Source organism: Epinephelus fuscoguttatus, linkage group LG22, assembly GCF_011397635.1.
Source record: "Epinephelus fuscoguttatus linkage group LG22, E.fuscoguttatus.final_Chr_v1".
Taxonomy (NCBI): domain Eukaryota; kingdom Metazoa; phylum Chordata; class Actinopteri; order Perciformes; family Serranidae; genus Epinephelus; species Epinephelus fuscoguttatus.
The window spans coordinates 7423553-7438707 of record NC_064773.1 but is presented as its reverse complement, the minus strand read 5'-3'; the positions used below and the strand labels follow the sequence as shown (position 1 = coordinate 7438707).

At 43.1% G+C, this 15155-nt stretch overlaps 1 protein-coding gene across 1 annotated transcript; it reads left to right on the top strand.

Moving 5' to 3' along the window:
• Positions 1-1920: 1920 nt before the first annotated feature.
• Positions 1921-14702, top strand: usp44 (ubiquitin specific peptidase 44). Its single transcript, XM_049566832.1, has 6 exons — positions 1921-2053; positions 4272-5995; positions 7692-7890; positions 10719-10827; positions 11094-11344; positions 12675-14702. The coding sequence occupies exons 2-6, from the start codon at positions 4439-4441 to the stop codon at positions 12797-12799; spliced, it is 2241 nt and encodes a 746-aa protein (XP_049422789.1). The 5' UTR covers positions 1921-2053; positions 4272-4438; the 3' UTR covers positions 12800-14702.
• The last annotated feature ends 453 nt before the right edge of the window (positions 14703-15155 follow it).

The following is a 15155-nucleotide window of genomic DNA, read 5'->3' as shown; positions in this document are numbered from 1 at the left end:
AGCCAAGGAGGACGTCATTAATGTTAACATCTAGCACTGTTACGAGCACAAGCCTCTCATCCATGAGTAGATGCACTCTTTCTTTTGCACAGTGATACAGTTGGCCAACACATTCTCACTCCCAACTCATCAAATACTGATGCTTGGTCAGTAGTCCTTGGTGTCAAACTGATGCTCTACCCTACAGCGTCAGTTTTGGATGTTCAGGGACTACGTGTCAATTAACGCTTGTTACATGTATTGTGTTGTTTCAAAGCATGTGGTTAGTTTAAGTAAAAAAAAAAACACAGCATGGTTTGGCTTAAAATAATTCATTTGTGACTTACATAATGTCACATGACATAAGTCACTAGCGTAGCATGCAACACTTACTAGCACATTATTGTGTTATTTAAATAACTCCACTGACTTTTGGTTTCACATGGGACACAAACAGTGGGGTACCAGTTGAAAGTCCAGAGTTTGTTTGACCCATTTCTCACCTTTTTTACTGCTACAGTTGCCTGGCTGTCAAAAAATGCGGCTGCCTGGTGCATCATATACAGCCACAAAAGGGTGCCTCACTGTGTCGGTGTGTGACACCAAGGGCCGTTGGCCTAGTGAATGTATTTGATTAGTTGGGAGTGAGATCGGTTGAGGTGGTGGGTGTAGTCTTGTAAAAAGAAAATAGTTCCTACGTGAAACTGCTCACAACAAGGTCTGTGGATTATCTTGAGTAACCAGGTCATGATTTCTATAAAGAGACGTTGATGTTGAGTCTTTCAAATATAGTTTTTTGGCACTTTGAGCACCACAAAGTGAGTGTCATCTAGTTCCATTATACAGGACAGAAGGCAGACATCTCTACGGCTGATATCTCCAACACCCTGCAACTCACACCAAAACTATCTAGGCTGATAAATAACACTACAGGTAAAAAGAAGTAGCTATGTGTATTTTTGATTTTGGAGGTGAACTGTCCCTTTAAGTAAAACTAGCAGTGCCCACCAGGAATAAGTCTCTATTATGGTAAAGACCCTGCAGTAAAAGTATATATGTATTATGAACAAAAAATACTTACATATTATATTACACATTATATATATTACTGTATGTTATTATTGATCTACTCCTCTATAGTTTCAAGATAAATATTGCATTTTTTAATCCAGTGCTTTTTTGGACAGATGGAGGTACTTTGCAGAAAAAAGATTTAACAAACAAAACATAAGATATGAACAATTTCTATAGATGAGACGACCAATAACCATCTTGATCAGCCTCAACATTAAAATGCTGCGTACACATCAATGTTTCTGTAATAATAAAGATCCAATTATATCACACAGACTATGATAATTTAACACTTTAATAGAAGCCATTGAGTTTTTCTGATGCTTTAAGGATATTTTGCTGAACTTTATGCAAGGAAACTTGAACAGCTGCTTTTTCTCCGGCTTTTAATTTTGAATAAAACTGACCTGACTTGAAACAAAATATTTTTATTCATAAATACTGGTTTGGCAATAATGTCTGTGGTAACAAAGTCACTGGGACATTGATTGTAAATGGTCCAACACTTCCCTCTAATGGTATAAAATTGCATTACTTCTATTTTTATCATCATGAGTGGAAAGCGGGGATTTTCTCCAGTCACTCTCAGGCTTTCTATTTTTATGAAAGTGACATTGTGTCACAACACACAGTAAACAACAACTAACAGTCCTACATGTAGACACACTAAAGCACCATCATACAACAACTGACATGAGTAGTATTAAAAATAGAACTTAAACTACAGTAAAACTGACATTTTACAGTCCGACACAAAACTAATAAACACCAAACAGGAGTGAAATCGTTGTGCAAGAATATAATACAACTTTAAATACATAATAAATGTTTTAAGAGAAGATAAATGAACATCTTCACCCCCCACCACCACCGTCAACAACAACAACAACAACAACGTCACGTATCGAGGACGCGCTCGAGCCAACACCACGCGACAGGGACTGACAAGATGGCGATCATTTTGGAAACAGAGGAGTTACTGCCGTGAAGGAGAGGCTCGGTATGCTGTTTTCTCTTCTCACTCGGTCTATCACATTTAATGTCTAACAGTGTAGCCGATGATACGCCTGTTGTCGTTAAAACATGTCCGGTCGGTCGGTTTTAAAGCCGAGGCTGCCGCTGAGAGCTGACCTCCGGCTAACGCATGAACTTGTTAGGATTATCGCAGTTAGCCTGGCAGGCTAATGCTAACTAGCTAGCATGCTAGGCTAACGTTAGCGGGGCAGATAGGGCTCACTAATCTCTTCAGTAAATACAATCAAAATGACAGAGCTTACATACGTGGCGCCTGTCTGTGTGTACGTCTATTTAACGCCATTTTAGGCAGTTATTCTGTGATGTTTTTACAGCGGTTTGGATTTTCTTAATGTGTGGTTTCAGTGTTTTGTAATCGCAACTCCACATAGCTGTATCGATTACACGCTAGCGGGGGCTCGCTAACCTTAGCCGGGGAGGTTACCTTCCTCAAAAGTTGGGCTGTTTGGACTGTCTTTATCACGTCTCTCGGTTTGCTGTAATGTCGCACAGTTTGTCGAACGGCTACAGAAGCTGGCAGTGTTTCGTTGTGACTTATGCAACCCGTGTTAACGCAAGGCTGTGGGGTGTTCAGCCACTTGAGACCATGCAGTCACAAGGACAAACAAGGCAAAGCGCGCTAACTTGGTGATAAAACTTTGGTGACATAAGAAACACTCGAACAACTCTACTAAGAGTTTTCACACTGATTACGATATATCTCACTCGTCACTGTATACATATCAAGCCGGCGACTTTGCTCTTGAAGTTACATGGTGATTGCTCTAATCTACAGTGTTGATAATCGGACATTGAAGTTACTGATTACAGTGACAGCACATTGCCACGTTATTCTGCACGTTTACTGCTGATCATCATGCCATATGAGCAGTCAACCCGAGAGGATTTCATGCTCTATGATTTGGCAATCTGAGAAAGACCCAAGGTTAGTTATCAACTCAACAGGGTCTCTCTTGGATCCCTGACAGCACTGAGATTTTATTTATATCACAGCGGCTGCACACACTCATGGCAGCACAATCTGATGAACATTTACTGAATAAATATACACCCACTCCCACATTATAGCTGGTAAACAAACGCCTACGTTGCCCTGAACGCCTTCAAACAGGCTTGTTTTGCTTTTTTAAAGTGCCTAATGGAATGAAGGGACAATACAGTAGAAAGAAACCAGACATTGCTGAAGTTAGAAACCTTGCCCTCCCATGTCTCTCATGTTCCGGTCTGCCCTTGCCGTCTGTGCTACCTATGCCATTTTCTTTCCCTGTTTTCCCCAGCAAAGGTAGTCCTGTACACAGACAAAGGGTACACCACCTTGCAAGCTCGGCTCCCCTTTTTGTTGGATAGTCTTACTTCTTTGACCACAGTGGTTGGGGGGTGTTGATAGCCTACTCAAGCATCCCCCATTTTCTCAGCCGAGGCACACCAGCCACCAGAGGTGTGAAAAGGTTGAGTGGTGACTGATTGCTGGGTTTTGAGTTTTTTCGTCTTAAAACCAAATTGTTTGATCTGTGTTTTTGGACCACTCTCCCACTGCCAGAAGCTTAAATAACACTGGGATTTCATCTGGAGCTCCTGTACTGCTTATCAACTCTCCATTACGTTAGAAAATTTTGATAGAGTAATATGTTTTCATATCGCTGTGAGTCACCCTGATTACTCCTGCTGCGTCTGCTTTTGTATCTCAGTTACTATCAGGAAAAGCTCAAAGGTTTGTCCGGTCAATGGTTTCACATCTAGGTTCAACAGCCCACGTTAACTTACACACCTTTCCGTGTTTCAATGCCTGGCAACACTCAACACTGTTTATCAACCAGTTACTGTTGGCCCGTGTTTCTGTGAGGAAATGTTGAAGCCTGCTCGCCATCTGGCAGTTTACTGTGTGTAGCTATAGCCTCATAAAACAGAGTCACTGGAGGTTAGATGTAATGACGTTGAGATTATAATTTTGTTGTGTGTTTACAGGAAGTGAACAGAATGTCATAATGGTAAAAAATACAGCTAGATATTTGGCCTCTAGAGGTAGATGGTCAAACAATACAGCGACATAATAACAAATACGGACGATACATTAATTATTCTAAGTTTTGGATCAAATTCCCTCTGTTGTAAAGGACAAAACACCTGCTTTAAATTCCTTCTATTCATCTTGACTAACCACATCTGTTCTCTCTCCCTTCTAGAAGCCACGATGCCCTGGGAGGGTACCATTTCTCAGCTCGCCATGGTCACCATGGTGATATGAAGCCAGTGTGAAACGCTGAAACACATACACATACAGACTCACACGCAGCCGGTCAGTTATTGACTGACACAGCCAGCCAGCCAGCTCGGCAGGCAGGCGTGTGTAATGGACAGGTGTAAGCATGTGGGGCGGCTGCGGCTGGCCCCAGACCACTCCATCCTCAACCCACAGAAGTGGCACTGCGTGGACTGCAACACCAGCGAGTCAATATGGGCCTGCCTGGGCTGTGCTCATGTGGCGTGCGGGCGCTACATCGAGGAACATGCTCTGCAGCACTTCCAGCAGCAGCACCACCCGTTGGCTATGGAGGTTAATGAACTTTACGTTTTTTGTTATCTGTGTGATGACTATGTACTGAATGATAACGCCACAGGAGATCTGAAGCTGCTTCGTAGTACGCTCAGCGCCATCCAGAGCCAGCGCTATGAGGTTACTACCCGCAGTGGGCGCACCCTGCGCTCTGCGAGTGCTGCCGTCGAAGCCATCATGCCATGTGGTGCCCGGGAGCTGCAGCTTAGAGACGAGGACAGGATGTTTACTGCGCTTTGGCATCGTCGCCGGGCGCTTATGGGACGTGTCTTTCGCTTCTGGTTTTCATTGACTGAATGCGGAAAGAAGAGAGAGGAAGAAGAGAGACAGAGGGAGGAGGAGGAGGAGCAGAAAAGGGAGGCAAGGGAGAGGAGGCGGGCTCTAAAGAGGCAGCTACAGGAGGAGCTGGAGAATGCCCCTCTCAGGAAGAGTCGCCGGTTACGTAAGAAGAGCCAGAGAGTTGCAGATGCTGCAGCCACGACACCGTCTCGGAGGTCACGCAACAAGACAAAAAGCCCTGTGCCCCCTCCTCTCACCCGCAGGCCGAGGACTCGTAGCCCTGCCACTGCCACTGCCACCCCCAAGAGAAGTGGACGGACGAAAAAGGTCCAACCACCTCCTAAACCCCGGAGCCGTTCTTCTACCACCAAATCCAAGCCCAAAACACCCTCAGCAACCCCCCATTCTGCCCAAACACCTGTTCGCCGCAAGCAGAATACCAAACAGGGTGGCTCACCCTTTAAAAGGCGCCCTACGGTTACTCCTGGAGTGACGGGTCTGAGGAATTTAGGTAACACCTGTTATATGAACTCCATCCTGCAGGTGCTGAGCCACCTTCATGTCTTCAGGGAGTGCTTTCTGCGCCTGGATCTCACCCAGGCACTGGAGCTACTGGCATCTGCCGTCCACGGCCAACTGGCAGGGAAGGCCTCGTCCCAGACCCCCCTGACCCAAAGGAAGGGATTCCAGGCCAGCTCAGGCTCTGGGGCAGGGCTGAGCGGCGGGGCCTCCCGGGCCCGCAGCATGGAGCTGATACAACCCAAAGAGCCGAGCTCAAAGCACATCTCTCTCTGCCACGAGCTGCACACCTTGTTCCAGGTGATGTGGTCTGGCAAGTGGGCGCTGGTATCACCTTTTGCCATGCTCCACTCAGTGTGGCAGCTGATCCCGGCGTTCAGGGGCTACGCTCAGCAGGACGCTCAGGAGTTCCTGTGCGAGCTGTTGGACAAAGTGCAGCACGAGCTGGAGAGCACCGGCAAGCACACGACCACTGCGGGAGTCCCACAGAAACGACTCATCAAGCAGGTGCTCAGTGTGGTCAACACCATCTTTCATGGCCAGCTCCTCAGCCAGGTATGAAACACACACATTCACACAAACACACACACCTGCAATCACCTTCATTTAACCATCGGCTAACTCAGCAGTGGGCACAGGCTTCATCTGACTCACTCACTGTGAACCCTGCATTCATGAACCCCCTCAGATCTTCCCACGCAGTCCATTGATAATTCCACAGCCATCATCAGCTCTGACTGAACTCTTGTTACTAATTTATAAGTTAAATTCAGTTGGCCTTGATGGATTGATCTGTCACTTTAAAGCCTTAAGTAGAGGTTAAGCTTCCAGCTCTGACATTAATCTTACATTTGGAGTGTATTTTTAAGGTTGAGGTGGTGAGGGTTTTCTTTCAAACTTGAACCACGTTAAAACAGTATTGAACGATTTGTCAGTCGCCATAAAAATAATCTGCCACTAACTGATTCAGTCATTTTTCCTGCAAAAATAGTGACAAAATAATAAGTATTGTCTGGTTTCTAGTTCTCCACTGTGAGGATGTACTGCATTTATTTGTCATTTGTCATTCTAAACTGAATACAGTTTTATTTTGGGCTGTTGGTTGTAGTCACCTGAAGCTTTTGGAAGCAGTGATGGGCATTTTAAACAGTCTTTTTTGATATTCCTAACTAAAGCTGCAGTCCAATCCTGACTAACCTTTCTGTCCATTATTGTAGTTTGAATATATACCATGCAGAGTTTCCTAAAAAGCATTGTATAGACTCAGTCATCACTCATGACCCAGTACAAGTGTATGGCAGTGTATTTGTCTGCAGAGATTCTGCCCCACATCCTTATTTTCTATGTTCGGGACATTTATAGGCATGTAACCCCACAGCTCTCAGTTGAGGCTGGAGCTTTATAATAAGGGTGTGACTACCTTCCAGAACATAAGCAGCACACATTCAAGGGACACAGTGCCAAAAATCAAAAGTATAGCAAGACCAAACCCCAAACGAGAGTGAGTCAAGGGTTGGCTTTTACTTTCACTTTTGCTGGCAAACATGTTTACAAATTATTACTGAAAATCCTGCATATTATTCCTTGAAATATTGTCAAAACCTTTGAATAATGCACCTTCGCTTGAGTTGTTAATGAGGTGTTCTATACACTGTAATTGCTTGATGAACTACACCTCAATTAAAGCACATACACTTGCAGAAATACAACTGAATTACCCCCATTGTATGTTGTTTAAGCTCAAGTTTAAATTGAAATTGCAGGCTCATATCACGCAAATATTTCCAAGTAAAAAGACTCACTTCTTAGTGTAAATAATGTACTCTGTTGTGTGGTATGTGCTTAGATTGTCAGACCTGCTTTAGCACTTACTGACATATGATCAGCTGATGACAGTATTTAGATAGACACTGCCGGAGCTCAGCATCGCTTCAAGTAACTGATGGAAGAGAAACGTGGAGAGTGTAGAGAGTTAGTATGAGGACAAGAGATTAGTGTCTACTTGTGCAGGCTGAGCACACACTGAGACACCTGCTGTGGCTGAATAGAGAGCTGTGTGTCTGTACGGGTTCTGGGGATCTCAGCCTCGTGGCTTTGCATCACGTTTATTGTTTATATTGTTGATGCAGTGTAAATAGACGGACACACAGGATGGTCAGGGCAGTTATAACAATTAGAATGTTATTAGATTGTATGTATAATTTATCACTACCCTCCTCATGTCTCTATCTCCCCCCGCTCTGATATGCAGGTGACATGCCTGGCCTGCGACCATCGCTCCAACACTGTGGAGCCATTCTGGGATCTGTCTCTGGAGTTCCCCGAGCGGTATCACAGTAATAGCAGGGAGTCGGCTGCTCAGGCTTCGTGCCATCTGACGGAAATGCTGGCCAAGTTCACAGAGACTGAAGCGCTGGAGGGAAACATCTACGCCTGTGAGCAGTGTAACTGTGAGTTTAAATCATGTAAACACACACACACACTTCATCTTTTAACTCAGATGCTTGACACTGATATTAACACATTAACACTCAATATAAACGTCAAATCCAGGCTGTGGCTGCGTCTGTCTTCTCTGTTTCCTGTCCAACTCCACTTTTTGTATTAACAAGATGTCCTGAATTTGTTTTCTTGTGAATGTTGGATGTTCTTTCAAAAGACATGTTCATACTTGTCTGGAATCCTGAAAAAGCCATGCTGGTTAAATGTAATTTAAATGGAGGCTTTCTGATTTAGTACAGTTGTGGGCTTTCTGCTAGGGCTGCACGATATGAGGAAAATATGCCAGGCTCCACGCTAACTTTTCCACTGTAAGCACTGATGCTACCAACTTCCTCAGTGGGTGATATCCGCACATGATTTGATCGCGCCCTTTTTTCATTACTATAATAATTATAATGCATGGTGGTGCGGTGATTAGTACTGTCGCCTCACAGCAAGAGGGTTACCGGTTTGAATCAAGGGCAGGGGAGCCCCTCTGTGCAGAGTTTGCATGTTCTCCCCATGTCAGCGTGGCTTTTCTGCAGGTGCTCCAGCTTCCTCCCACAGTCCAAAGACATGCAGGTTAATTGGTGACTCTAAATTGCCCGTGAGTGTGAATGGTTGTCTGTGTCTATAGCCCTTTTTTATCAGGAGTTGTGCAAATTTGCAGGAAAGCCCAATCAGTCTTTTTTCAGCATTGGCAGTAAAAAAAACAAAATCGGGGAGTGCGGAAAATTGCCACATACCTACTTGTGATTATACAGAATGTGCCTTTTTCGGGGCAATGGGGGGCGTGAGCAAGTAACTAAACGTGTAGCTCTGTGTGTGACATCACCAGTCCTTTGGCGATTCTCTCATAAGTCGGTCTGTTCCTCACCGTCCCCGTCATCTGAGGGTTAATGGCCTCTTTGTTTGTGAGGACAAGGATGGCGCGCAATTCCTTGTCTCCCCAGTTGCTCATCTTTACAGTGTCTGTCAGGTTTGTGTTTCCCTCTTGCTGCTAGCTGCTCATTCCTGCTATCAGCTGTATATCCATCGCCAGTGGGTCGCACATGCGGCGTCATCAACAGCTTCTCCCATGGCGGAAGGGCGCCTCGTTCTGTTTAAACCAAAAGGGTTCTGCCAATATGACTACCCTACAAGGCGGAAAATTGGGCACCTCGTATTAACTCGCCAGTCCGGCTCTGTGTGTCTAAACGCTTGCAGCTTGCCGGCAAAACAGTCCAACATTCGCGGAAAATCTGGCAGTGTAAAAGGGGCTATAGTTTTAACTCTGAAGGCTGCTGGGCTTCTAACGGGCAAAGCTGAACACAGACTGGAGCTGCTCCGTTGAACGAGCAAAGCTGTGTCGAATGTAAGGCAGCAGATATTAGTGAAGTTTTAAACATCACAATCCTCAAACACCTGGTGGTTCTGCTGGTAATGTTCTGCCGTTAGTAACAGTAGATACAGGATGTAATCATACACCGTCCGTTGTGTGAGTATGTAAACAGCAAGGATAGGAAGAGAAGTGAGAAGTTGCCTGGATATGGTGAGAGATCAGATCTTGTGATGTGATCGTAGCTGATAAAAATACAGCACAGTGAGGATACAGACATTTCATACACCTGAGAGGCCTATGTAATGCAGACCTGTTGATTCACACTAAACCTGCGCCAGATCCTGTTTATATGAGTCAGCTGTCACTCTGTCACTGTTAGCAGAGACATAAAATGATCACAGTCTAGAGCCCTGTATGGTAACGTCCACTGTTGCGGTGACAATATTACTTGCAATAAGTGTACTCAGTTCTTGACTCAGGCTTGTGCAATACCTGTGCTCGTGCCAGGTTTCTCCTGTGTCCAAAATATTGCAAGATAGCTGTTGTTGTTTTTTCTAGCACCAGTTGCTCTGTGGCTTTTGCACTTGGGCCTGCCTTCATTTTGTCATACTTTACTCTTTCAATGGTGTAGAGAGTAGCACAGCAGCAGTGATCAAATAAACCTCACTTGCATGCATACAGATTAGATTTAGACTGATACCTGACTGCGAGGGCTCTGTCTGATTGGCAGCAGAGTAAACAGCGTGACACAAATCAGACAAAATAGCACCCACAGAGACGTCGATGTAATTGAATATGTTGTTAATATATTCAAAGTGCAGAATGGCAGTTGTCAAGATTTGTTAATTGCCAAGTTGGATTTGTGGTGATTTAAAAAAAAAAACAACACATTGTGCAGCCCTGCTTTTTGCTGAATTGTGTAGTGGTTCAGTGGGCAGCTTTTACAAGAAAAAGTTTTTGTCATATTTGCTGAAACTGTCACTATATCCTGAAGGAGACAGCTCCTGCAGCTCCTCCTGGTGCTCGTAATGTCATGTGCAAGGATCCACCACGCTTGAGTAAAAACAATCAGAGCCCTGAGGGGTCTTTAACACAGTGTCAGTCACTGCTGGTGCACATGCTGCACTCCATCAACAGCACACACATACATTTATTAGTCATAATCTTCGATAATTAAACTAACACTGAATCATACCAGTGGCAGCGAGAGAGTTAGGAGGTTAATACTGTCTCTTTTTCGGATAATATCCACATTGGAAATTTGCTGTCACAGAAAATATTTACACATTTGTCCCAAATTACACTTTACAGCTGTGAAAGTCATAATCTCAGTGAAAGGGGCTGAATTAAAGTTATGTGATACTTACAGATGTCCCGAGCCAATTCCAGTGCGTGTAGCCGCTGGTCACAAGAATGCAGCAAAGCTGGTTGACGTAACGTTCGTATAGCATGTTTACCCTCTTCTCTTATTTGCAGCTGCTCGACGGCGGAGCTCTTCCAAACCAGTCCTTCTGACTGAAGCACAAAAACAGCTGATGGTCCACAAACTGCCTCAGGTCCTGCGGCTTCACCTCAAACGCTTCAGGTATAGTGATGTTACACCACAAGTCGGCCAATGTCTGTCACCAATTCAATTCTGTTTGTTTTATTTGAGATATATCAGTTCCAAAATGCAAACAAGAAATTCACTTTCCAGTTGTAAAAGTAAAGCACAAGGACATGCACACAAGGGAAAATCCGTGTCAACTATGAGCTACATTAAAGCCGACAGTATTAATTAAAGGCTTCTATGTAATAGTGTAACATTGGCTCAGTGGCTGACCTGTTTTCTGTCCTGTGATTGGTCCTCAGGTGGTCTGGGCGGAACCATCGGGAGAAGATCGGAGTCCACGTCAGCTTCGACCAGCTTCTCAACATGGAGCCCTACTGCTGCCTAGAGCCCTCGCCCAAAGGTGTGCCCTGCTCGAGCCCCAGCAGCCCCAGCTCAGCAGGCTCGCCGCGTCCCAAGCACTTCCTCTACGACCTCTCCGCTGTGGTGATGCATCATGGGAAGGGCTTCGGCTCTGGCCACTACACCTCCTACTGCTACAACACAGAAGGAGGTGAGTCAAGAGCTCAGATGTGTTCAAGCGGCTAGTTCGATTATGTATAAACAAATACACTGATAACCAACTCAGCTCTGTCTTATAATCCATGAAGTACAGTTAGGTGCAGTTAGGTACAGTACAGTACAGTTGTGTGGGTGGATATCAGCCATTACCATTGTTTGCTGATAAATCACTGCATCCCTTTTATTTTTTGCATTCAATTATTAGACAGGACGACAGGTGAGACAGGAAAGATTGTAGCGAAGTGAGAGGAGGAGGAGGAGAGGCAAAAATCTTGAAGCGTTTTATTAAAGGTGATACAACATTTATAACTGTGTACAAATATGTGTCTGAAGCCTTTCTTGTGTTAGCAACACGGACGTGCTAAATATCCTCCAGTGTTGCAGATTAAAACTTGAGCAGGATTTATACGCCGTTGTGAGCATTTATACTTGTGCAGTGGTGTGTCTGTGTCACTCTGCAGTTACACCTCCAAAACACTAGTCAGTGGCAGGATTTCTGTGAACTCGCAGCATTCACAGACAAACACTTGTCTTTATCGGGACACATTTTCCCCACAAATACAACATGCTAACGTTTTTAGCACAAGCCTATGGCATTTTACATTGTATAAATTAGCCGAGCAGCTAGCTGACTTTTCCTCTACTCATATGAAGCCAGGGACAACAGCAGCATTTAACAAAGGTAACGTTACAAAATTCGGCTCCATTACAACTCACAAGGTTCACTGACAAAACAACTGTCTGATACTAAACATGTTTTCCAAACAAATACAACATGCTAACGTTATTAGCACAAGCCTATGGCATTTTACATTGTATAAATTAGCCTAGCGGCTAGCGGAGATTTCCTCTGCTCATATGAAGTCAGGATAAATCACACACAAGATTTAAAGTGCTATTTCTGTGGAGGCTTTATTGTCTTCACAATTTATTGTTTCTTATCTGTGAAATTAAAGTAAATAAAAGCTTTGTTTGCACTGAGGGAAATGGTTTCAGCTTACAGAAATAGGCAGGAGGTCTGTGTCACTGTGACATGTAGTTACATTTCTGGGGAGGTGCACATCAGGCTATGGCGTAGGCTTCATGTTGACGCAGAGCCTACAGCGTCGATTCAGCACACACCAGCATCACTGCTGGGAAAAAAGTCTTTGGGGGAAACACTGTACTCCTCATGATGTCTAAACTGATCTTCATGTGTTCATTTGGTGGAGTGGCCTTTTAAGCAATGTAATTCACTTATTCAGACTGCTTTGTTGTTGCTTCTTTGAGTGCTCCAGCTGTCCTCATCATGTTAAATAATTTGTCCTTGTTTTCTCCTGCAGGCTTCTGGGTTCACTGTAATGACTCTAAGCTGAATGTGTGTTCGGTGGAGGAGGTCTGTCGTGCTCAGGCCTACATCCTCTTCTACACACAGCGAGTAACTCAGGACAAAGACCGGCCGCTATAGGACCACAATCCCCCTCCTCATCCTCCTCCGCTGCAGCCTGACCACTCAGCGAGACGATATCAGCACAGCCCCACCTATCACTCTCTCTCTTCCCTCTCTTTCTTTGGGCATTTATATCCTGGGAGGATGGGTGTTTCTAGTCTATTTTTCTAAATAAGGAAAAAAAAAGAGAGAAAGGACTCCTTTTTAAAACCTGGTTCTGCTTTGTGAACTTCTTGTATATGGTGTTTATATGTAGGTATTTTTAAAAGATGGTGATCATGTTTGTGATTTGTGTACAGGTGTATTTTATAAAGAGTATCAGCCAAGATGTGTCTCAGTAGCAGCCAACAGACTCAAGTGTCTTCTTACAGGTCATACAGGTGTATTCACATGTCTGCCTACCTGCGTTTGGTGGCTTTGTTGATTGTAAATGCTGTTCATTTTGTTTAAAATCAGCTGAAATGTCTCAGTCACTTTAGAAAGACGTCACAGAACTGGATGTGGGGTTGTAAAATGTCATTCACTCGCTATAAAATGGCCTCCCTGTGTTGTAAACAGGTAAAGTTTTAATGGATGCTATCAAAGATGGCTGTGTTTCCTGCCAGAGATGCACTAATTTCTACAGAATAGGCTATCAGCATTGTATTTTTACTGGGTTTATAGTTGGAGATCTGTACACAAGCAGGGCAGGAAGTTTATTTTTCACTCTGAAGTACTCCTGGGTCTGTCAGGAAACATTGGCAGACCTCAAGCCAAAGCCTTGGGGGAAGTGTATGGAAAAACCTCTCAGCATTTCCAAAACGGTTCAACATTTGCTGGGTGCTTTTTTTTTTTATTTTTTCTCCCTCTGTCACTAGAGGGGGAAAAAAGTTTCCAAAGGGATGGGTTGTTTTTTATTTTTTGGCTAAATGTTGCCACCTCTCTGCTCCAGAATGTAATTGTCTTCAGAGTGCGAACCATCCCCGAACCACACTAGTGTTCTAGAGAAGTGCCCTTTTGTTGAGAGTATATTTTTATAGCTCATATCACTTCAGCAAAGTTGGAATCTGCACAGCTGCAGGCCCACCCAGACCAGCATTTAGATTATGAATGTATTTTTATACAGTCCTTCTCAGAGGTTTTAGAAAAGAGGCCATTGACTGTTTTTTAAAGTTTTTATACAACCGCAGATCAACACCACCACCAGCAGGTATGACTGTTCTCCCACCAGTGCGTAGCTGTGTGTGCATACTGTATTTAATTTACTATAATGTTCAGAACAATATCCAGATTCCTGCAGTGTATACAGATTGTGATATTTATCTCCATACTGGAGAAAATTGTATTAAGGAAAAAAAAAGGTATTCTCCACCTCAGCCGTGTCCCCTCCCATCAGAGGGGAATTCAAAGCACACTTCATATTGTCTTTCCTTCACTGTCAGACGACGTGACACATTGTTGGCATTTGTTTTGGTTACTACTCCATGGATGTGTGTATGTGTGTGTGTGTGTGTGTAAATTTATGGAAGTTATACTATGCAAATTGTTACCTCAGTTTTTTCTAGAGAAAATTACCTCAATAAATGAGAATATTTTTTCATTTTTCTACAAAACATGCCCGTGTCTTGCTTGTTCCAGTATTATACATGAAGCTAGGTCAACTTTATTTACTGTAAAACTTAAGCTAACAGCCTGGGCTATTAATTGCTTACATCACTGAACTCAAAGGGCCTATGTTTGGGACATGCCTTTAAAACCTTTCACACAAAACTATCGCTCAGCAAAGACTGGGAAATAAAAGAAAACAGTTTATTAAATCTGGGTTGACATTGTTTTCTATGAAAAACATGGGGGGAGGTACTTTTTTTTATATTTTTAATTATTATAAAAGTGTTATTAGAAAATTAGGAAAAAACTACAGAAATGTTGAGTTATAAATATATATTTCAAATTATGCTACAGAAAATATGTATTTCATTTTTAGCAATGTTTTTCAGGTAGATTTAAGTTTTTAGCTTTTTACTTCTCTTTTTTTTGCTTATTTTCAGGCTATTTCTTGTTTGCTTTTGGTTTTTGCTTTATTTTGTTATTTTATTTTTTACTTTTCCTTTTTGCTTAATTTCAGGTAATTATTCTTGTTTTTTTACTTTTCTTTTTTCCTTATTTTCAGGTAATTTTCTTGTTTGTTTTTTTTTTTATATTACTTTTTTGCTTGTTTTGAGGTAAATTAATTGTTTTTCTTTTTACTTTTCATTTTTATTTTTGGGTAATATCTTAAATAAACCAGTATACATATTACTTGTTTAAAAATAAGGCTTCAGATAATATATCAGTTATGAATCATTCGTTCGTTCTAGCTCTGACAGCTCATCACAGGGGGTAAGTTACGTCACTC